The sequence below is a fragment of the Salvelinus alpinus genome, chromosome 5, assembly GCF_045679555.1.
Source record: "Salvelinus alpinus chromosome 5, SLU_Salpinus.1, whole genome shotgun sequence".
NCBI classification, from domain to species: domain Eukaryota; kingdom Metazoa; phylum Chordata; class Actinopteri; order Salmoniformes; family Salmonidae; genus Salvelinus; species Salvelinus alpinus.
Window position 1 is genome coordinate 89,677,029 of NC_092090.1, and position 25,181 is coordinate 89,702,209.

Genomic DNA, 25,181 nt, shown 5'->3' on the forward strand with positions numbered 1-25,181 from the left:
CATTGACCAGGTCCTGCCGTGTAGTTCTGGGCTGATCCCTCACATTCCTCATGATCATTGATGCCCCACGAGGTGAGATCTTGCATGGAGCCCCAGACCGAGGGTGATTGACCGTCATCTTGAACTTCTTCCATTTTCTAATAATTGTGCCAACAGTTGTTGCCTTCTCACCAAGCTGCTTGCCTATTGTCCTGTAGCCCATCCCAGCCTTGTACAGGTCTACAATTTATCCCTGATGTCCTTACACAGCTCTCTGGTCTTGGCCATTGTGGAGAGGTTGGAGTCTGTTTGATTGAGTGTGTGGACAGGTGTCTTTTATACAGGTAACGAGTTCAAACAGGTGCAGTTAATACAGGTAATGAGTGGAGAACAGGAGGGCTTCTTAAGGAAAAACTAACAGGTCTGTGAGAGCCGGAATTCTTACTGGTTGGTAGGTGATCAAATACTTATGTCATGCAATAAAATGCAAATTAATTACTTAAAAATCATACAATGTGATTTTCTGGATTTTTGTTTTAGATTCCGTCTCTCACAGTTGAAGTGTACCTATGATAAAAATGACAGACCTCTACATGCTTTGTAAGTAGGAAAACCTGCAAAATCGGCAGTGTATCAAATACTTGTTCTCCCCACTGTATATATATATATATATATATATAAAGGAAATATGACAGCCCGCTTGGAGTTTGCCAAAAGGCACCTAAAGACTATCAGACCATGAGAAATAAGATTATCTGGTCCGATGAAACCAAGATTGAACTCTTTGGCCTGAATGCCAAGCCTCATGTCTGGAGGAAACCTGGCACCATCCCTACGGTGAAGCATGGTGGTGGCAGCATCATGCTATGTGTATGTTTCTCTGCGGCAGGGACTGGGAGACTAGTCAGGATCGAGGGAAAGATTAATGGAGCAAAGTACAGAGAGACCCTTGATGAAAACCTGCTCCAGAACGCTGAGTACCTCAGACTTGTGCGAAGGTTTTACCTTCCAACAAGACAACAACCCTAAGCACACAGCCAAGACAACGCAAGAGTGGCTTCGGTACACGTCTCTGAATGTCCTTGAGTGGCCCAGCCAGAGCCCGGACTTGAACCTGATTGAACATCTCCGGAGATACTTGAAAATAGCTGTGCAGCGACGCTCCCCATCCAACTTGACAGAGCTTGAGAGGATTTGCTGAGAAGAACGGGAGAAACTCCCCAAATACAAGTGTGCCAAGCTTGTAGCTTCATACCCAAGAAGACTCAAAGCTGTAATCGCTGCCAAAGGTGCTTCAACAAAGTACTTAGTAAAGGGTCTGAATACTTATGTAAATGTGATATTTCCCCAAAAGAATTGGTTCTAAAAATCTTATTTTGCTTTGTCATTATGGGGTATTGTGTGTGTAGATTGATGAGGGGGAAAAACTATTTAATCAATTTTAGAATAAGGCTGTAACGTAACAAAATTTGGAAAAAGTCAAGGGGTCTGAATACTTTCCGAATGCACTGTAAATATGTTGAAATAAAACCAAATGATCAGTGCTTTTTTAAATAGGAGCGATGAGCTATATGGGCTATGGTATGTGTTGAATGTGATAGTCTGACTATAACCAGCCTCAGTGGGCTATTCTATTCAGAGTTTATAGAAATTAATCAAATAGGAGATGAGCTTTTATCTGGCTGGTTAATAATACGATGCATGTCTGTTGAATTTGGAAAAATCCACCTGCACTCGGCCCCGCCCCACCTACTCAGCCAGTCAGGAGCCGCTACTGCGTTGCGGCCGTGGCATACTGCATACGTTTTGCTTAAAGGTACATGCTAAATAGTAGGCGAAGATGAGTACATAGTATGCATGTTAAGTATGTAGTACGCTAGTATGGGTATTCGGACAAGGCCAATGTCTGATGTGAAATACAATTTAAAAAGACAGTTTATAAACTTTATCGTTTTTAGTCATAGTTTGGGATACTTTTGTACTGACAGTTGACAGTGATACTGTTAATTTCAGTGACATTTTACTTCTCTATCTTGTGCCCGAGAGCAGCACAGTGGGCTGTGAGTGGAGATGGACAGGGCTGCAGTAGCATTGCCGCGTGGTGGATATTTAACACGTTAGCTTTGGCAGAGTAGTGTGTGGTGTGAAAACACACTGATTTCCTAAGTGGCAATCATATCAGCTTCACCATGAGAGAGGCAGCAGAGAGCAAACGTGTGGCTGTGTGCCACTGGTAGCACACTGACCCGTGTCTGTCCGTCCGTCTGTCTGTGTGAGGTGGACCCTCAGCTCCCTCCCTGGGTTGTCCTACATGTCACTATCACCCTGAGTTACGACACCTCCCTCCCTCTCTTTATCCATCCATCCTGCTCTCCTGCCAGCAGTCAACCATCCAAAACGATGTTAAAACACGGTCCTCCCCCTGCGTGCACTTAAAGGGTGTCAGTTTAACCTGCTCTGAATTACTTACGGCTATTATTATATCTTATAAATCATTAACAAAGTTTAATTATATGAACATTTCATGGAGGAAATGTGCAAGATGACACATGGGAAGGAGAATTTAATGGGCCAGTCCCAGCACTGTGAGAGAACATATTGAGGGTAGGTTTCTATTTTACCGCACTGCCGTAGGGTGGGGAGATGGAGAAAAAGAGAGACGGCAAAGCCTCCTCAATCTCCACAGCGTGTTAAAATAACTTCTCATTTCACTCTGTAGACCAGGAGGCTATTCTTACTCCCATCCTGTCAATTTGGTAGTGATGAAGATGTTGTCATTGTACGTTAGCTCGGACTCGCTTTTCTTAAGTAAGATATCTCCTAATTAACCATAGACTTGAATTAGCTGCACCCGGGCTGTAATTTCACTGAGTTAACAAATGACTCCTAATTAAACATTTGTGGTAGGAGGAATTCCTTTAATTAATGTTACTAAACACAAAACCCAAATTGAAGAGTTAGTTTCTAATGCTGTATATTAGTATGAACCCTTATCATTTCTTCTTCCTAACAGTGTCAATATCATGGGAATGTGAACATGATCCTGGTTAATATGTTGCAAGGCGTTTGGTTTTCAGTGTGGCTATTCTATGAGAATAGATTCTGTTATTGACAAAAGTGCACCATTTGCTAATTTATTATAAAGTTGACAGTTAATACCTGTGCAGATGTTAATGGGAAATGAATTGAAGAGAAGCAGGTAAATAAGGAGATATGAAAATACCTGGAAATGTCCTCTTCTACTGTTGTTGTGGTTTGGGTTATAAGTAATAAATTTAACGTGGTGAGTCTCTTTAATCAGAGCTCTGTCAATCCATTAAGGAATTAAACAGAATTACTCTGGCTTTCTCTGAAGTCAATTATTTCAGTGAACCGTTATTATTGAGACCGTTGTGACTGAAGTAATACAACAATATACGGAAGAACAGATACTTAGAATATTGAGGAAGTATAGAAGATGTATTTATTTAGCCAGAACGTGTTAATGTTAGACTCAAACACACACACCCACTCAAACACACACACGCACCCACTCAAACACACACACGCACTCAAACACACGCACTCACTCAAACACACACACGCACACACTCAAACACACGCACGCACTAAAACACACACATTCACCCACTCAAACACACATACGCACTCAAACACACACACGCACTCAAACACACACACGCACTCAAACACACACACGCACCCACTCAAACACACACACACACACACACACACCCACTCACACACACACACGCACTCAAACACACACACACACACACGCACCCACTCAAACACACGCACCCACTCAAACACACACACGCACCCACTCAAACACACACACGCACCCACTCAAACACACACACGCACCCACTCAAACACACACACACACACACGCACCCACTCAAACACACACGCACACGCACAAACACACATGTGCAAGCACCCACTCAAACACACATGCGCACCCACCCACTCAAACACACATGTGCAAGCACCCACTCAAACACACATGTGCAAGCACCCACTCAAACACACATGTGCAAGCACCCACTCAAACACACATGTGCAAGCACCCACTCAAACACACATGTGCAAGCACCCACTCAAACACACGCACTCACTCAAACACACACACTCACTCAAACACACACACGCACACACTCAAACACACGCACGCACTAAAACACACACACGCACCCACTCAAACACACACACGCACCCACTCAAACACACATGCACATGCACACGCACCCACTCAAACACACACACACACGCACCCACTCAAACACACATGCGCACCCACCCACTCAAACACACATGCGCAAGCACCCACACACATATGCGCACGCACTCAAACACACATGCACACGCACCCACTCAAACACACATGCGCACGCACCCACTCAAACACACATGCGCACGCACCTACTCAAACACACACGCGCACCCACTCAAACACACACTGAGAGAGACCTACAAAGAGGCTTGTAAGCAAAAGATACCATTGTTTCCACTGGTCAGGTTTTTTTGCACTAGTGCACCATTGTGTAGAAACACTCCTTTTCTATGAACACCACATACACCTCTCCTTTCCATCTTATCTCCCTCCCCTCCGTCTCCCCCTCTCTCTCCCCTCCGTCTCCCCCTCTCCCTCCCCTCCGTCTCCCCCTCTCCCTCCCCTCCGTCTCCCCCTCTCCCTCCCCTCCGTCTCCCCCTCTCTCTCCCCTCCGTCTCCCCTCTCACTTCCCTCCGTCTCCCCCTCTCCCTCCTCCCCCTCTCCCTCCACTCCCTCTCCCCCTCTCCTTCCCCTCTGTCTCTCCCTCCCCTCCGTCTCCCCCTCCCTCTCCCTCCCTCTCCCTCCCCTCCATCTCCTCCTCTCCTTCCCCTCTGTCTCCCCCTCTCCCTCCCCTCCGTCTCCTCCTCTCCCTCTCCCTCCCATCTATCTCCCCCTACCCTCCCCTCCGTCTCCCCCTCTCCCTCCCCTCCGTCTCCCCCTCTCCCTTCCTTCTGTCCCCCTCTACCTCCCCTCGCCCTCCCCTCCATCTCCCCCTCTCCCTCCCTCCCTCCCTTTTTCTTCTTGTTTTCCACAAGAGGTGGGATGCTGCCGCGGCCGCCTCATTTCCTGGCACGCCGCTCCTCATCCTCTCCCTTTTGTTTACAGGAGGCCACCGCCATTTTGAAGAACTGCTGTGTCAGTAAATATTTAGTGGGCTTCCCTTTCCTGTCGGCCCCCGCTGACGTGTGTGTGGAGACTCCCTCCCCCACTGCCCCGTGTCCGGCGCTGTCACTCACCAACGCATGCGATACACCCCTCGCCCTTGGACCCCGCTCCCCTTCCCCACGAATCCCCCCGCCCTCCCCTGCACGTGGCAGCCTGCTCTGTCTGAGGAAATGGAGGAGGACGTTATTGCGGCACTCTCCTGGTCGGTCTGTCCGTTGGTCGGTCTCCTCTCCAGCTCTGCTAAATCACAACACCGCCAGGGGTCACTAAATGGAGGGCCAGGGGTCACTAAATGGAGGGCCAGGAGAGTAAGAGCCCTGAATACATGTGACCATAGTGCTTTTTCGACCTGTGCGCGGGAACACACTTACACACACACATGTATACACACACATACACACACATACTTGCTCCCCGTGGCCCTGTGTCCCCCTGCTGGAGAGGGCTTCCTTCCTTCCTGCTGTGAAGACAAAGGATGCCAGGGAGCTGTAGGGACCTAGGGGGCCCGGGCCGGGGTATCAAAGCAGAGGAAAGTCCTTATGTTGTCTCTTCCTGTGGAAGGTGTCAGAGATTGGGGCCAGCTGCCTGTGTTTTCACAGCCAGGCCAGGGGTGACGACCAGAGGGGCCCAGGGCTGACCCGGGCACCCCCAGACCCAGCTGTAGGACCGCCATCACCCCCCCCCCCCCCCCCCCCATCCCCCTTTACTGGGTAGAGGGTCAGGCCAGTTCAGAAGAGGTCAGCACATAGTGAGGCTAGCAGTGTACATTGTGGCTCTGGCCAGCTTTCTGATTCACCTCATAGGCTGTCAATACAGGAAACAGAGCAGAACTACTCCCCACCCCCCTTCCCTTCCTCTATTCTAGCAGCCTCCACAGCGCCTTAGTGTTCTGTCCAGTCAAACCCAGACTGGGATTATCAAGTTGCCAGTGTTTGATTATGGCTTTAATGTCTCCAGCTCCCCTCATTGATTTATGTCAAATCTGCCTAGGGTTGTCACAACACATGTCAGGGTTTATGTTTGGTTGGCCAGCGGCCGCTTCGCAGGAGCCTACAAGCTGTTGTCATATATGTGTGTGTATATAAATGTGTGTATACGTGTGTGTGTGTGTGTGTGTGTGTGTGTGTGTGTGTGTGTGTGTGTGTGTGTGTGTGTGTGTGTGTGTGTGTGTGTGTGTGTGTGTGTGTGTGTGTGTGTGTGTGTGTGTGTGTGTGTGTGTGTGTGTGTGTGTGTGTGTGTGTGTGTGTCTGAATGAGTGTTTGTTTGTGTGTGTGTTTCTGTTTGTAAGTATGTGTGTGTTTGTGTGCACACCCATGTGGCTGATGCAGTCCTCTCTCTCACTGGCAGCAGTTGGACAGTTAATCAATCAGATATTTAAGCAGCGCTCCAGTACGCCGTAGGTAGTCCTAGATTATCCTCCGCTGTTGGCAGCAGTTAGGGCGCATTAGGCCCTCGATCTGGTGGCAAACAATGCCATCATCTTCAAAGACCCAGGGTGCTTTTCTCTCTTCTCTCGCTCGGCCGCCAAGACTCCATCCTCTCTCCCTTGTAATTGTAGCCGTTCGCTAGCTTGATGATTTGGTGGTTCGTGTGCTCCCTTAAAATGCCTCGTTTATTTCCCCTTCTCTCTATCCCTCACATATCCTTTCCCAGCGCTGTCTGTCCCCCTGGGGAATTCCGTTGTGGATTACCATTCAGTTTTCACCCAATTATCCACTGGCTTTCTCTGCCTTTGACACATAATTATCAAAGCCCTAAATAATTGTCTTTATTATTGCTGGTGTTTAGATGGAGGCTGGAGCAGCAGCACTAGCATATAGAGAGAGTGGAATGGAAAGGAATGGGGGAGTATTTATCTCGGCGAGAGATGGCTTAGCTTGCAGCTGACTGCAGGCTCGTCTGTTATTTCAACCCACCGTCCCGTCATCCCGATAAATAAACCTGATTAAAACGCCATTTTTTTTCTCCTGCTGTTCCCTTCTTCGTCTTCCCTTCCCCACTCAACATCATGGGTGGAAATAGCATGTGGTGCTACAAAAGTCCTGCGATTAGCTGGCTTTAGCTGACTCTTTCTGTCGCGCTCTTTCTGTCTCTCTCTCGCTTTTTCTGTCTCTCTCTCGCTCTTTCTGTCTCTCTCTCTCTCTTTCGCTCTTTGTCTCTCTCTCGCTCTTTCTGTCTCTCTCTCTCTTTCTCTCTCGCTCTTTCTGTCTCGCTCTCTCGCCCTCTCTCTTTCTGTCTCGCTCTTTCTCTATCTCTCTCTCCTTTCGCTCGCTCTTTCTGTCTCTCTCAATTCAATTAAATTTGCTTTATTGGCATGACGTAACAATGTACATATTGCCAAAGCTTACTTTGGATATTTACAATATTAAAATAATAAGAATCAAAATTGTTAACTGGACAAGAGTAACAACAATAACCAAGGGTCAAAATAACCATACATTCAACAATAACAATAAACATACAGTAGAGGACATGTGCAGGTTGATTGGTCTGTCAGACACTGTCCCTCATCTTATGGCAGGCAGCAATGTAGTGCGCTGCCAACCCACAGCTCTCTGCGTCCTCCCCCAACAGGACGGGTAGCCTACTCTCATCAGAGAGGTCTTTGAAACCTTGAAATTTGGGGAAATTACACTCTCTAATTGTTTTATATTTTTTACATTTTGTCAGGAAATGCAGCTCTGTCTCAGGTTCTGCTGTTGTGCAGGGGTTGCACAGCCTTTCCTCTACAGGGAGACAGGTTTTCCTGTGTCTACCCTTCTCAATGGCAAGGCTGTGCTCACTGAGCCTGTACTTTGTCAAGGTTTTTCTAAGGTTTTGATCAGTAACCATGGTCAAATAGTTTGCCATGGTGTACTGTCGATTTAGGGCCAGATAGCACTGCATTTTGCTTTGTGCTTGTGTTTCCCAATAAGCAATGTAGTTTTGTTTTGACTGTGTTGTAATTTGTTTTATTCTGATTGATTGGATGTTCTGGTCCTGAGGCTTCAGTGTGTTAGTGGAACAGGTTTGTGAACTCAGCCCCAGGACCAGCTGGATGAGGGGACTCTTTTCTTTGCTCAGCTCTTGGCATTGCAGGGCTTGGTAATGATCTTTTGAGTTTTTATTATTCGTGGATATTGGCCTAATTCTGCCCTGCATGCATTGTTTGTAGTTTTCCTCTGAACATTTAGGATAATCTTACAGAACTCTGCATGCAGGGTTTCAATGGGGTGTTTGTCCCATTTGGTGAAATCTTGTTTTGCAAGTGGACCCCACACCTCGCTGCCATAAAGTGCAATTGGTTCAATGACACATTCAATTAGTTTTAGCCAAATTTTATTAGGTATTTCAATTTGATTTGTTTTTCAATGGCGTAGAATGCCCTGCGTGCTTTCTCTCTCAGTTCATTCACTGCATTAAGGTGTCCAGTTGAGCTTATTTTTAAACCTAAGTAATTGTAGTGTGTGCAGTACTCTATATATTTTGTACCAATTGAGAACTTTGGTCTAATTCCCTGAGATCTAGAACTTTTCTGGAAAATCATTATTTTAGTCTTTTGGGGGTTTACTGCCAGGGCCCAGGTCTGGCAGTACTGCTCTAGCAGGTCAAGGCTCTGCTGTAGGCAATGTGCTGTGGGTGACAGCACCAGGGGTTGAAGATTTTTCTAGAATAGTGGCCAATTTGTTGATGTAAATATTGAAGAGTGCAGGGTTCAGATTGCAACCCTGGCGAAGGCCCTGCCCCTGGTTAAATAATTTTTATTTTCTTGCCAATTTTAATGCTGCACGTATTGCCAGTATACATTGATTTAGTTCTATCATATGTTTTACCCCCTACACCCCTTTCAATAACTTTGTAGAACAGTCCTGAATGCCAAATAGAATCAAATGCTTTTTGGAAGTCGATAAAGCAAGCATATATTTGGTATTATTTTGGTGGACATGTTTATCTATCAGGGTGTGTAGGGTGTAAATATGATCAGTTGTGCGATGTTTTGGTATATATCCAATTTGGCTTTTACTCAAAACTTCCTTATTAAGGAAGTTTACAACTCATACATTTATAATACTACAGAAAACCTTCCCCAGGTTACTGTTCACACAAATCCCTCTGTAATTGTTAGGGTCAAATTTGTCTCCGTTCTTAAAGATTGGGGTTATGAATCCTTGATTCCAGATGTCAGGGAAATAACCTACACTCAGGATCAAATTAAACAGTTGTTATATAGCCAATTCAAATGTTGCACTAGTTGCACTCTCTCTCTCTCTCTCTCTCTCGCTCTCTCTCTCTCTCTCTCTCTCTCTCTCTCTCTCTCTCTCTCTCTCTCTCTCTCTCTCTCTCTCTCTCTCTCTCTCTCTCTCTCTCGCTCTCGCTCTCGCTCTCTCCGTCTCTCGCTCTTTCTGTCTCACTCTTTCTGTCTCTCTCTCTCTTTCTGACAGGCAGTGAATATGGCATCAGACAACCTTTGGTTCTTTCTCGCACATGAGATTATAAGCAGTAGTATTGGTCTGTTCAGCTGAATATTTTGTGTCCTCTACTTCTCTCAGCGAAGAACAGTTGTTGTGTGTGAAGATGCCTACGAGTTGATTTAGATGCAGTGGGAATTAGTGGGCCAATAATGGCTTAATGTAAGGCTGTTTTGTGACCTATAGCATATAAATAGAGTTTGTGTCATTGTAAATACACACTTTATCTGAATACCTCTGCATCAAGAGTTAAAGGGAATATGAACATGAATACAGGGTCAAACGTTTGCTCTCTCTCTCTGTCACTGTCACTGTCACTGTCACTCTGTCACTGTCACTGTCACTGTCACTGTCTGTCTCTCTGTCTCTCTCTCTGTCTCTCTCTCTGTCTCTCTTTCTCTCTCTCTCTCTCTCTCTCTCTCTCTCTCTCTCTCTGTCTCTCTCTCTGTCTGTCTCTCTCTCTGTCTGTCTCTCTCTCTGTCTGTCTCTCTCTCTGTCTGTCTCTCTGTCTCTCTCTCTCTCTCTCTCTCTCTCTCTCTCTCTCTCTCTCTCTCTCTCTCTCTCTCTCTCTCTCTCTCTCTGGAAAGGTGTGAAAACACCGTCAGTTTTGTGTAGCCTTGGTGTTTTGACTGGGTTGTTAAAGTCATGTGCTTAGTGTTTTCCATGGACCCTGCACCTTCTCCTGGCCTCTTTGAGAACCCCATACTCAGGGATTAGCCCTTTTGGCTAGCGCCAGAAAAAAGGCCCTTGCTGACACCTCCAGTTTTAAAAGGTTGACTTTGCTGCTCTCACGGACCCTTTTCTGCCAGAGGAACAGCATGCAGCCATGCGTTGATTGTGTGTGTGTCTAACTACTAGTTGTGTGTAGAGCCTCCCTGTCTTCATCCTGGGGAAGATGTTCCTGAGGAAGTCTTATCAGCTGGGTGATATAGTACTCCTTAGTGCCCTAATATGTTTCATTTATCTCTATACACTCCCACTTTAATTCAACTGACCTACCAGGATGTATTAAAAGTACAACCCACAGTCACTTTGATGTACAGCCGGCTTCAGCTGTAGGCAGCTGGACTAAATAGCTCCAGTATGAGTGATTGTTAACCTATTGTTGCCAGACCTGTTCGCTATTCTTCCCTGGTTAATCTTGAGGGAACCTGTTTAAAGTGGTTGCGCATGGCTACTACTACTCCTGTGGGTGGAGGGGCTATTGTAGTGCTCTGTGGTGTAACAAGTCCATGGTGTGACATTTTCCTTCCGAAGCTGACATTCAGGAGGGAATAGGTTGCGAGCGGCAGGCGTACGGTCGTCCACTGTGACAAGCGGATGGTCCACTGTGACAAGCGGATGGTCCACTGTGACAAGTGGACAACTGTGATATTAGATTGGGACTTTGAGGCATCTATGGGGTTGGTTGGGGGGAGGAAGGACTTTCACACATACGTGACAATGACCCGGCTCTTTGTGCTGCTCATGTTCCACCCCGCACTGTAAAACACAGATCAGCCTAGTCTAACAGGGACAGTCTGCACAGTCGGTGTGTACTGGGCCCACCTACCCTACACAAAGTGTCTCACAGTAGGAGGGCTGATCTAGGATCAGTTTAGCCTTTAATATCATAATGAATAATGTTATATGGACATATCCTGGATCAGCACTCCTACTCTCTCTAATGAATAGTATCTGTGTTCCACTACTAGGAGTATGGACTCTTTGTCCCTAGTGTAGTGGCTGTTCTGTGATTCGTTATAGCACTGCTATATCAGCCGCGTGTTTCTAATGTTGAAGGACGTGAGACACAACTGTTACGCTGCTGTTACATCACTGGAGTCAATGCTACTGTTACATCACTGGAGTCAATGCTACTGTTACATCACTGGAGTCAATGCTACTGTTACATCACTGGAGTCAATGCTACTGTTACATCACTGGAGTCAATGCTACTGTTACAATACTGGAGTCAATGCTACTGTTACAATACTGGAGTCAATGCTACTGTTACATCACTGGAGTCAATGCTACTGTTACATCACTGGAGTCAATCTCTAAAGTGTTCATCTGTCTCCCTGCCTGTCTCTCTCTCTGTCTCTCCCCCTCTCTCTCTGTATCTCTCTCTCTGTATCTCTCTCTCTCTCTCCCTCCCTCTCTCTCTCTCTCTCTCTCTCTCTCTCTCTCTCTCTCTCTCTCTCTCTCTCTCTCTCTCTCTCTCTCTCTCTCTCTCTCTCTCTCTCTCTCTCTCTCTCTCTCTCTCTCTCTCTCTCTCTCTCTCTCTCTCTCTCTCTCTCTCTCTCTCTCTCTCTGGAAAGGTGTGAAAACACCGTCAGTTTTGTGTAGCCTTGGTGTTTTGACTGGGTTGTTAAAGTCATGTGCTTAGTGTTTTCCATGGACCCTGCACCTTCTCCTGGCCTCTTTGAGAACCCCATACTCAGGGATTAGCCCTTTTGGCTAGCGCCAGAAAAAAGGCCCTTGCTGACACCTCCAGTTTTAAAAGGTTGACTTTGCTGCTCTCACGGACCCTTTTCTGCCAGAGGAACAGCATGCAGCCATGCGTTGATTGTGTGTGTGTCTAACTACTAGTTGTGTGTAGAGCCTCCCTGTCTTCATCCTGGGGAAGATGTTCCTGAGGAAGTCTTATCAGCTGGGTGATATAGTACTCCTTAGTGCCCTAATAGGTTTCATTTATCTCTATACACTCCCACTTTAATTCAACTGACCTACCAGGATGTATTAAAAGTACAACCCACAGTCACTTTGATGTACAGCCGGCTTCAGCTGTAGGCAGCTGGACTAAATAGCTCTAGTATGAGTGATTGTTAACCTATTGTTGCCAGACCTGTTCGCTATTCTTCCCTGGTTAATCTTGAGGGAACCTGTTTAAAGTGGTTGCGCATGGCTACTACTACTCCTGTGGGTGGAGGGGCTATTGTAGTGCTCTGTGGTGTAACAAGTCCATGGTGTGACATTTTCCTTCCGAAGCTGACATTCAGGAGGGAATAGGTTGCGAGCGGCAGGCGTACGGTCGTCCACTGTGACAAGCGGATGGTCCACTGTGACAAGCGGATGGTCCACTGTGACAAGTGGACAACTGTGATATTAGATTGGGACTTTGAGGCATCTATGGGGTTGGTTGGGGGGAGGAAGGACTTTCACACATACGTGACAATGACCCGGCTCTTTGTGCTGCTCATGTTCCACCCCGCACTGTAAAACACAGATCAGCCTAGTCTAACAGGGACAGTCTGCACAGTCGGTGTGTACTGGGCCCACCTACCCTACACAAAGTGTCTCACAGTAGGAGGGCTGATCTAGGATCAGTTTAGCCTTTAATATCATAATGAATAATGTTATATGGACATATCCTGGATCAGCACTCCTACTCTCTCTAATGAATAGTATCTGTGTTCCACTACTAGGAGTATGGACTCTTTGTCCCTAGTGTAGTGGCTGTTCTGTGATTCGTTATAGCACTGCTATATCAGCCGCGTGTTTCTAATGTTGAAGGACGTGAGACACAACTGTTACGCTGCTGTTACATCACTGGAGTCAATGCTACTGTTACATCACTGGAGTCAATGCTACTGTTACATCACTGGAGTCAATGCTACTGTTACATCACTGGAGTCAATGCTACTGTTACATCACTGGAGTCAATGCTACTGTTACATCACTGGAGTCAATGCTACTGTTACATCACTGGAGTCAATGCTACTGTTACAATACTGGAGTCAATGCTACTGTTACATCACTGGAGTCAATGCTACTGTTATATCACTGGAGTCAATGCTACTGTTACATCACTGGAGTCAATGCTACTGTTATATCACTGGAGTCAATGCTACTGTTACATCACTGGAGTCAATGCTACTGTTACATCACTGGAGTCAATGCTACTGTTACATCACTGGAGTCAATGCTACTGTTACATCACTGGAGTCAATGCTACTGTTATATCACTGGAGTCAATGCTACTGTTATATCACTGGAGTCAATGCTACTGTTACATCACTGGAGTCAATGCTACTGTTACAATACTGGAGTCAATGCTACTGTTACAATACTGGAGTCAATGCTACTGTTACATCACTGGAGTCAATGCTACTGTTACATCACTGGAGTCAATGCTACTGTTACATCACTGGAGTCAATGCTACTGTTACATCACTGGAGTCAATGCTACTGTTACATCACTGGAGTCAATGCTACTGTTACATCACTGGAGTCAATGCTACTGTTACAATACTGGAGTCAATGCTACTGTTACATCACTGGAGTCAATGCTACTGTTACATCACTGGAGTCAATGCTACTGTTACATCACTGGAGTCAATGCTACTGTTACATCACTGGAGTCAATGCTACTGTTACATCACTGGAGTCAATGCTACTGTTACATCACTGGAGTCAATGCTACTGTTACAATACTGGAGTCAATGCTACTGTTACATCACTGGAGTCAATGCTACTGTTATATCACTGGAGTCAATGCTACTGTTACATCACTGGAGTCAATGCTACTGTTATATCACTGGAGTCAATGCTACTGTTACATCACTGGAGTCAATGCTACTGTTACATCACTGGAGTCAATGCTACTGTTACATCACTGGAGTCAATGCTACTGTTACATCACTGGAGTCAATGCTACTGTTATATCACTGGAGTCAATGCTACTGTTATATCACTGGAGTCAATGCTACTGTTACATCACTGGAGTCAATGCTACTGTTACAATACTGGAGTCAATGCTACTGTTACAATACTGGAGTCAATGCTACTGTTACATCACTGGAGTCAATGCTACTGTTACATCACTGGAGTCAATGCTACTGTTACATCACTGGAGTCAATGCTACTGTTACATCACTGGAGTCAATGCTACTGTTACATCACTGGAGTCAATGCTACTGTTACATCACTGGAGTCAATGCTACTGTTACATCACTGGAGTCAATGCTACTGTTACATCACTGGAGTCAATGCTACTGTTACATCACTGGAGTCAATGCTACTGTTACATCACTGGAGTCAATGCTACTGTTACATCACTGGAGTCAATGCTACTGTTACATCACTGGAGTCAATGCTACTGTTACATCACTGGAGTCAATGCTACTGTTACAATATTGGAGTCAATGCTACTGTTACATCACTGGAGTCAATGCTACTGTTACATCACTGGAGTCAATGCTACTGTTACATCACTGGAGTCAATGCTACTGTTACATCACTGGAGTCAATCTCTAAAGTGTTCATCTGTCTCCCTGCCTGTCTCTCTCTCCCCCTCTCTCTCTGTATCTCTCTCTCTCTCTCTCTCTCTCTCTCTCTCTCTCTCTCTCTCTCTCTCTCTCTCTCTCTCTCTCTCTCTCTCTCTCTCTCTCTCTCTCTCTCTCTCTCCCTCCCTCTCTCTCTCTCTCTCTCTCTCTCTCTCTCTCTCTCTCTCTCTCTCTCTCTCTCTCTCTCTCTCTCTCTCTCTCTCTCTCTCTCCCCTCTCTCTCTCTGTATCTCTCTGTCTCTCTCTCTCTCTCTCTCTCTCTCTCTCTCTCTCTCTCTCTCTCTCTCTCTCTCTCTCTCTCTCTCTCTTCTCTCTCTTCTCTCTCTCTCTCAGATGAGTCAGAGAGAAGCTCAGGTAAAGGACAGGGTGTGTGCCGTGGCCATGACCGACTCCGTCCACAACATCTGGCACCAGGATGCCAGCAAGAGCATCCAGGAGTGGCTGCAGCAGGTGAGATGACACATACACACAAGCATGCACACACACACACATACACATACACACACGCACACCAATGTGAAATCACTTTCAGTGGCTGGACCACAGTGACAGCACGAGGCAATATGTAGCCAAACTCGTTCTATTATTCTCAGATTCCCTATTTGCTATAACCACAGACATCCTATTTCCTATGTTAGAGAGCAGAGCAGAGCACAGGCTACGGTGGCACCACATGTCCAGCTACAAGCCAGTTGTTCAGCGGTTTTTCCTCAACCCTCCAACCCTCACCCTCCTTGTCTTCCTTTTCTGTTGCTGACGGATGTCAATGAATAAGCCAGACAATTGTCCTTCTCCAGTGTGTCTGTGTTTGCGTGGGTCGCTTCATTTTAGCTCTCGCCCTTTCTGGTGTGACCTCTGCCATAGACAGCACCTGGGCTCACTCAGTATGCACATACAGATGAGAGACACAGCCACCGTCAGGACTACAGGGAAGCGAGAGATGCAAATGTCACACACACACACACACACACATTCACAGTCACACACACACACACGGTGACACACATATACCACCCCACACACACACACACACACGGTCACACACACCTCGCCATCACACTGGCCAGGCGTCGCATATGTCACCTTTTTCAATAGATCTCTCCTTCATGTCACCTTCTTCTATAGATCTCTCCTTCGTATGTCACCTTTTTCTATAGATCTCTCCTTCATGTCACCTTTTTCTATAGATCTCTCCTTCATGTTACCTTTTTCAATAGATCTCTCCTTCATATGTCACCTTCTTCTATAGATCTCTCGTTCATATGTCACCTTTTTCTATAGATCTCTCCTTCGTATGCCACCTTTTTCTATAGATCTCTCCTTCATATGTCACCTTCTTCTATAGATCTCTCCTTCATGTTACCTTTTTCAATAGATCTCTCCTTCATATGTCACCTTTTTCAATAGATCTCTCCTTCATATGTCACTTTTTTCTATAGATCTCTCCTTCATGTCACCTTTTTCTATAGATCTCTCCTTCATGTTACCTTTTTCAATAGATCTCTCCTTCATATGTCACCTTCTTCTATAGATCTCTCCTTCATGTTACCTTTTTCTATAGATCTCTCGTTCATGTCACCTTTTTCTATAGATCTCTCCTTCGTATGCCACCTTTTTTAATAGAACTCTTTCTTTTTATTAATATTCTATCCTTCTTTTGTTCTTCTTGTCTTTTTCCTCCGTCTATAACTGTGTCACGTGCGTGTGTGCATGTGTTTTCCTTAGTGGGTGGTGTTCTAAAGGTTTTGGGCTTCAAGGTTGTGTTGGCCTTCTTCTTCCTATTTCTGATTCATTGGAGGAATGGTGGAGATGGTGCGTAATTGGAATGTTAAGTGTTTTCTATTTGTGATGATTACCCAGAATAATACATCTGTAATAACCTCCTACTTCCATCACCATGAAGGAGAGAGAGAGGAGAGAATTCACTCTCTTGTCGTTAACCCTTACTGCTCTCTCCACCAGTAGGCCATGCTTAGACAAAGAGCTTCTGCTTAGAAGGACGGGTACAGTAGCTACTGAGACATGCTCGCTCGCACAAATACAGGCACACACACACACACACCTTCTCATGTTCACACACACCTTCTCATGTTCACACACACACACACACACACACACACACACACACACACACACACACACACACACACACACACACACACACACACACACACACACACACGCATAGGTCCACTCTCTCAGACAGACAGCAGGGTGTCAGAGTGGTGTCTGGGAGGCTGCTGGTTAACAAGGACAGGGTCAATGTGGGGATTTGATTTATTCCTAAACCTAATCTGTCCTAGTAATTCAATTTGAGTCTATGGGTCCTCTGTCTACAGTAGTCAGTCACTGAGAGCCGTGTCACTGAGAGCCGTGCCACTGAGAACCGTGCCACTGAGAACCGTATCACTGAGAGCCGTGCCACTGAGAACCGTGCCACTGAGAACCGTGTCACTGAGAGCCGTGCCACAGAGCCGTGCCACTGAGAGCCGTGTCACTGAGAGCCGTGCCACTGAGAGCCGTGCCACTGAGAGCCGTGTCACTGAGAACCGTGCCACTGAGAGCCGTGCCACAGAGCCGTGTCACTGAGAGCCGTGCCACTGAGAGCCGTGCCACTGAGAGCCGTGCCACTGAGAACCGTGTCACTGAGAGCCGTGTCACTGAGAACCGTGTCACTGAGAACCGTGTCACTGAGACCCGTGTCACTGAGAGCCGTGCCACTGAGAGCCGTGCCACTGAGAACCGTGCCACTGAGAACCGTGTCACTGAGAACCGTGCCACTGAGAGCCGTGTCACTGAGAGCCGTGTCACTGAGAGCCGTGCCACTGAGAGCCGTGCCACTGAGAGCCGTGCCACTGAGAGCCGTGTCACTGAGAACCGTGTCACTGAGAGCCGTGCCACTGAGAACCGTGTCACTGAGAACCGTGTCACTGAGAGCCGTGCCACTGAGAGCCGTGCCACTGAGAACCGTGTCACTGAGAACCGTGCCACTGAGAGCCGTGCCACTGAGAGCCGTGCCACTGAAAACCGTGTCACTGAGAACCGTGTCACTGAGAACCGTGCCACTGAGAGCCGTGTCACTGAGAGCCGTGCCACTGAGAGCCGTGCCACTGAGAACCGTGTCACAGAGCCGTGTCACTGAGAACCGTGTCACTGAGAGCCGTGCCACTGAGAGCCGTGCCACTGAGAGCCGTGTCACTGAGAGCCGTGCCACTGAGAGCCGTGCCACTGAGAACCGTGTCACTGAGAACCGTACCACTGAGAACCGTGTCACTGAGAACCGTGTCACTGAGAGCCGTACCACTGAGAGCCGTGCCACTGAGAACCGTGTCACTGAGAGCCGTGTCACTGAGAACCGTGCCACTGAGAGCCGTGCCACTGAGAACCGTGTCACTGAGAACCGTACCACTGAGAACCGTGTCACTGAGAACCGTGTCACTGAGAGCCGTACCACTGAGAGCCGTGCCACTGAGAACCGTGTCACTGAGAGCCGTACCACTGAGAGCCGTGCCACTGAGAACCGTGCCACTGAGAACCGTGCCACTGAGAGCCGTGCCACTGAGAGCCGTGCCACTGAGAACCGTGTCACTGAGAACCATGTCACTGATAGCCATGCTACAGTCTCTTTGTGTTTCTGTTGAAGTAACTTATCCTGGACCTCTCCTCTGATCCTCTATTTCTCCCACTCTCTCTCCTGGTGTTTCGCTCAGCATGATCACACACACAACACACTCCTTGCAGTGCAGGGCCTCTGTTGTGGCTATACCTCAATCAGGTGACCTTACAACACTGTAAGATTACAAAAATATCTATATCTCTCTCTCACACACACACACACACCCTCTAGATGTATATCTGGAGTGTTATTCAGGTTCAGTGGTAGCTCCCCTGGTGTAGCGCGGTCTTTGCTCCCCTCCCAGCAGGTGTGAGTGCGTGCGTGTGTGTGTTTTAGAGAAGCCCCCACCGCCGTTATTGCGCTCCCCTCCTGTCGGACGTAGGTAATCCCCACCCTCTGTGGGTCGTGGGGTTAGGGGTGGAGGGAGCTGAGAGTGGAGTGGAGAGAGAGATTTAGAGATCAGCACGCGCTGGGAGAGGTGATATAGAGCTAATGTGTCAGACAACGGGCAGATGACGTCACACAGCAGAGACGGAGAGAACACTCTGGAGAGAAACCTTCAATTATAGTAAGCCCATAGAGATGGGGAGTGACAAGGATGAAAAAAGATGAAGGGATAGAGAGAGAGAAGGGGTGGAGAGAAGGAGGAGAGAGGAGGAGAGAGAGAAGGGGAGCGAGAGAGAGAAGGGGAGGGAGAGAGAGAGAGAGAGAGAAAGGGAGAAGGGGAGAGAGAGAGAGAAGGGGAGAGAGAGAGAGGAGAGAGAGAGAGAGGGGGGAGAGAAGGGGAGTGAGAGAGAGAGAAGGAGAGAGAAGGGGGGAGAGAAAGAGAGAGAAGGGGGTAGAGAAAGAGAGAGAGAGAGAGAGAGAGAGAAGGGGAGAGAGAAAGAGAGAGAAAGAGAGAAGGGGAGAGAGAGAGAGAAGGGGAGAGAGAGAGAAAGGGAGAGAGAGAGAGAGAGAGAGAGAGAGAGAGAGAGAGAGAGAGAGAGAGAGAAGGGGAGAGAGAGAGAAGGGGAGAGAGAGAGAGAGAGAGAGAGAGAGAGAGATAGAGAGAGAGAGAGAGAGAGAGAGAGAGAGAGAGAGAAGGGGAGATAGAGAGAAGGGGGGAGAGAGAGACAGAAGGAGAGAGAGAAAGAGAGAGAAGGGGAGAGAAGGGGAGAGAGAGAGAAGGGGGGGAGAGAGAGACAGAAGGAGAGAGAGAGGGGTGGGAGGTAGAGGAAAGCAAGACAACTTTGTTCCAGGAAGGGCAGCTGAGGAGTAAAAAGGGGAACAGAGGGAAGAGGACAGAGTTAGAGACATGTAGAGGGGGAACAGAGGGAAGAGGATAGAGGTAGAGACATGTAGAGGGGGAACGGAGGGAAGAGGATAGAGGTAGAGACATGTAGAGGGGGAACAGAGGGAAGAGGATAGAGGTAGAGACATGTAGAGGGGGAACGGAGGGAAGAGGATAGAGGTAGAGACATGTAGAGGGGGAACAGAGGGAAGAGGATAGAGGTAGAGACATGTAGAGGGGGAACAGAGGGAAGAGGATAGAGGTAGAGACATGTAGAGGGGGAACAGAGGGAAGAGGACAGAGGTAGAGACATGTAGAGGGGGAACAGAGGGAAGAGGATAGCGGTAGAGACATGTAGAGGGGGAACAGAGGGAAGCAGATAGAGGTAGAGACATGTAGAGGGGGAACAGAGGGAAGAGGACAGAGGTAGAGACATGTAGAGGGGGAACAGAGGGAAGAGGATAGAGGTAGAGACATGTAGAGGGGGAACAGAGGGAAGAGGACAGAGGTAGAGACATGTAGAGGGGGAACAGAGGGAAGCAGATAGAGGTAGAGACATGTAGAGGGGGAACAGAGGGAAGAGGACAGAGGTAGAGACATGTAGAGGGGGAACAGAGGGAAGCAGATAGAGGTAGAGACATGTAGAGGGGGAACAGAGGGAAGAGGATAGCGGTAGAGACATGTAGAGGGGGAACAGAGGGAAGAGGACAGAGAGGTGGATGGTGTGCAGCTGGCAGCCTGTCACAGCCCAAGGTGTCTCTTGTCACTGTGCTGGTCACACGCACGCAAAGCACGGCACTGCCATGAATAAAGCATCATAATCCACTGAGATTACACAAACAGTAGTGGGAGCTGGCCCACAGGGAACAAGTCAAACAGTAGTGGGATCTGGTCCACAGGGAACAAGTCAAACAGTAGTGGGAGCTGGTCCACAGGGAACAAGTCAAACAGTAGTGGGAGCTGGCCCACAGGGAACAAGTCAAACAGTAGTGGGAGCTGGTCCACAGGGAACAAGTCAAACAGTAGTGGGAGCTGGTCCACAGGGAACAAGTCAAACAGTAGTGGGAGCTGGTCCACAGGGAACAAGTCAAACAGTAGTGGGAGCTGGTCCACAGGGAACAAGTCAAACAGTAGTGGGAGCTGGTCCACAGGGAACAAGTCAAACAGTAGTGGGAGCTGGTCCACAGGGAACAAGTCAAACAGTAGTGGGAGCTGGCCCACAGGGAACAAGTCAAACAGTAGTGGGAGCTGGTCCACAGGGAACAAGTCAAACAGTAGTGGGAGCTGGTCCACAGGGAACAAGTCAAACAGTAGTGGGAGCTGGCCCACAGGGAACAAGTCAAACAGTAGTGGGAGCTGGCCCACAGGGAACAAGTCAAACAGTAGTGGGAGCTGGTCCACAGGGAACAAGTCAAACAGTAGTGGGAGCTGGTCCACAGGGAACAAGTCAAACATTAGTGGGAGCTGGCCCACAGGGAACAAGTCAAACAGTAGTGGGAGCTGGTCCACAGGGAACAAGTCAAACAGTAGTGGGAGCTGGTCCACAGGGAACAAGTCAAACAGTAGTGGGAGCTGGCCCACAGGGAACAAGTCAAACATTAGTGGGAGCTGGCCCACAGGGAACAAGTCAGGGGTCTCAGGCAGTTAAAAGATGTCTGAGTAGTGATGTTCGGTGTCTGGGGTTTTCTGAGAAGGTTTGTAGTGTAGGGCTGTATGTGTGTGAGTCTTGATAGGACAGGCTACAGAGATTGGGAGGAGAAGGGCTCACTACAGGGCTCACTACAGGGCTCACGTGGTGGGCAATGCATCAGCATGTTTATGTAGGATCGTTTGTGTGAGCGTGTGTGTATGTGTTAAGGTGGGTGGGGGGACATACAGGCTATATATTGTCAGCACTTCCAGGACCTGTGTGTATCACTGTATCTGTAAAGCTGTAGTATAGACTACTGTCAAAGCAGCGTTTGGTCTCCACACTGTTAGCCATGCTATAGCAGCAGTGGCAGGTACACACACACGTATGTTTGTGCTGGTTAAGTGGGCTAGTCAGTGAGCGCAGTGGGAGGCAGGCTTTACTGCAGGCTGTAGCCCAGAGCAGGTGGCTCATTATAGGCCTGATGGGGAGGCTTAAAAGTGTCGCACAGGTAGGACCTCTTTCCCAGTAACACCTGTCTGCCGTTTACGCTCTGAAATCATAACAGTGCACCATTAGGAGCACTGTTAGCATCCCGTTAAGTCCCGGCCGCCACCGGTTTCTGCCGCCAGGCCCCAAAAGGATTGTGGGATTTCGGAGCCATATGTTTCTGGTTAATAATGATGGGACTGAATGAGTTTGCGTGAAAAAGCCGCAGCGTGTGTATGTGTATGTGTATGTCTATGTCTATGTCTATGTGTATGTCTATGTGTATGTCTATGTCTATGTCTATGTGTATGTCTATGTGTATGTCTATGTCTATGTCTATGTCTATGTGTATGTCTATGTCTATGTCTATGTCTATGTCTATGTCTATGTGTATGTCTATGTCTATGTCTATGTGTATGTCTATGTCTATGTGTATGTCTATGTCTATGTCTATGTGTATGTGTATGTCTATGTCTATGTCTATGTCTATGTGTATGTCTATGTCTATGTCTATGTGTATGTCTATGTCTATGTCTATGTCTATGTCTATGTCTATGTCTATGTCTATGTCTATGTCTATGTCTATGTCTATGTCTATGTCTATGTCTATGTCTATGTCTATGTCTATGTGTATGTCTATGTCTATGTGTATGTGTATGTCTATGTCTATGTCTATGTCTATGTCTATGTCTATGTCTATGTCTATGTCTATGTGTATGTCTATGTCTATGTCTATGTCTATGTCTATGTGTATGTGTATGTGTATGTCTATGTCTATGTCTATGTCTATGTCTATGTCTATGTGTATGTCTATGTCTATGTCTATGTCTATGTCTATGTCTATGTCTATGTGTATGTCTATGTCTATGTCTATGTCTATGTCTATGTCTATGTCTATGTCTATGTCTATGTCTATGTCTATGTCTATGTGTATGTCTATGTCTATGTCTATGTCTATGTCTATGTGTATGTCTATGTGTATGTCTATGTGTATGTCTATGTGTATGTCTATGTCTATGTGTATGTCTATGTCTATGTCTATGTCTATGTCTATGTGTATGTCTATGTGTATGTGTATGTCTATGTCTATGTGTATGTCTATGTCTATGTGTATGTGTATGTCTATGTGTATGTCTATGTGTATGTCTATGTCTATGTCTATGTCTATGTCTATGTCTATGTCTATGTGTATGTCTATGTGTATGTCTATGTCTATGTGTATGTGTATGTCTATGTCTATGTCTATGTGTATGTCTATGTCTATGTCTATGTCTATGTCTATGTCTATGTGTATGTCTATGTGTATGTCTATGTCTATGTGTATGTGTATGTCTATGTCTATGTCTATGTGTATGTCTATGTCTATGTCTATGTCTATGTCTATGTCTATGTGTATGTCTATGTGTATGTCTATGTCTATGTCTATGTGTATGTCTATGTGTATGTCTATGTGTATGTCTATGTGTATGTCTATGTCTATGTGTATGTGTATGTCTATGTCTATGTCTATGTGTATGTCTATGTCTATGTCTATGTCTATGTCTATGTCTATGTGTATGTGTATGTCTATGTCTATGTCTATGTCTATGTGTATGTCTATGTCTATGTCTATGTCTATGTCTATGTCTATGTCTATGTCTATGTCTATGTCTATGTCTATGTCTATGTCTATGTCTATGTCTATGTCTATGTCTATGTCTATGTCTATGTCTATGTCTATGTCTATGTCTATGTCTATGTGTATGTCTATGTCTATGTCTATGTCTATGTCTATGTGTATGTGTATGTCTATGTCTATGTGTATGTCTATGTCTATGTGTATGTGTATGTCTATGTCTATGTCTATGTCTATGTCTATGTCTATGTGTATGTGTATGTCTATGTCTATGTCTATGTCTATGTGTATGTCTATGTCTATGTCTATGTCTATGTCTATGTCTATGTCTATGTGTATGTGTATGTCTATGTCTATGTCTATGTCTATGTGTATGTGTATGTGTATGTGTATGTCTATGTCTATGTCTATGTGTATGTCTATGTCTATGTGTATGTCTATGTCTATGTCTATGTCTATGTCTATGTGTATGTGTATGTCTATGTCTATGTCTATGTCTATGTCTATGTCTATGTCTATGTCTATGTCTATGTGTATGTCTATGTCTATGTCTATGTCTATGTCTATGTCTATGTGTATGTCTATGTCTATGTCTATGTCTATGTGTATGTCTATGTCTATGTCTATGTCTATGTCTATGTGTATGTCTATGTCTATGTCTATGTCTATGTCTATGTCTATGTCTATGTCTATGTCTATGTGTATGTCTATGTCTATGTCTATGTCTATGTCTATGTCTATGTCTATGTCTATGTCTATGTCTATGTCTATGTCTATGTGTATGTCTATGTCTATGTCTATGTCTATGTGTATGTGTATGTCTATGTCTATGTCTATGTCTATGTCTATGTCTATGTGTATGTCTATGTCTATGTCTATGTCTATGTCTATGTCTATGTCTATGTCTATGTCTATGTCTATGTCTATGTCTATGTCTATGTCTATGTCTATGTCTATGTCTATGTCTATGTCTATGTGTATGTCTATGTGTATGTCTATGTCTATGTCTATGTCTATGTCTATGTCTATGTCTATGTCTATGTCTATGTCTATGTCTATGTGTATGTGTATGTCTATGTCTATGTCTATGTCTATGTCTATGTCTATGTCTATGTCTATGTCTATGTCTATGTCTATGTGTATGTCTATGTGTATGTCTATGTCTATGTGTATGTCTATGTCTATGTCTATGTCTATGTCTATGTCTATGTCTATGTCTATGTGTATGTCTATGTGTATGTCTATGTCTATGTCTATGTCTATGTCTATGTCTATGTCTATGTCTATGTCTATGTCTATGTCTATGTCTATGTCTATGTGTATGTCTATGTCTATGTGTATGTCTATGTGTATGTCTATGTCTATGTCTATGTCTATGTCTATGTCTATGTGTATGTCTATGTCTATGTCTATGTGTATGTGTATGTCTATGTCTATGTCTATGTCTATGTCTATGTGTATGTGTATGTCTATGTCTATGTCTATGTCTATGTCTATGTCTATGTCTATGTCTATGTCTATGTCTATGTCTATGTCTATGTGTATGTCTATGTCTATGTGTATGTCTATGTCTATGTCTATGTCTATGTGTATGTCTATGTGTATGTCTATGTGTATGTCTATGTGTATGTCTATGTGTATGTCTAT

At 46.0% G+C, this 25,181-nt stretch overlaps 1 protein-coding gene across 1 annotated transcript in view; it reads left to right on the forward strand.

The window, feature by feature from the left end:
* LOC139577180 (cotranscriptional regulator ARB2A homolog) overlaps nucleotides 1-25,181 on the forward strand; it is a 331,393-nt gene that overhangs the window by 226,146 nt on the left and 80,066 nt on the right. The window contains exon 12 of the mRNA XM_071404090.1: nucleotides 15,248-15,364. Within this exon, the coding sequence (XP_071260191.1) occupies nucleotides 15,248-15,364 (117 nt within the window). The remainder of the gene's footprint in view (nucleotides 1-15,247; nucleotides 15,365-25,181) is intronic.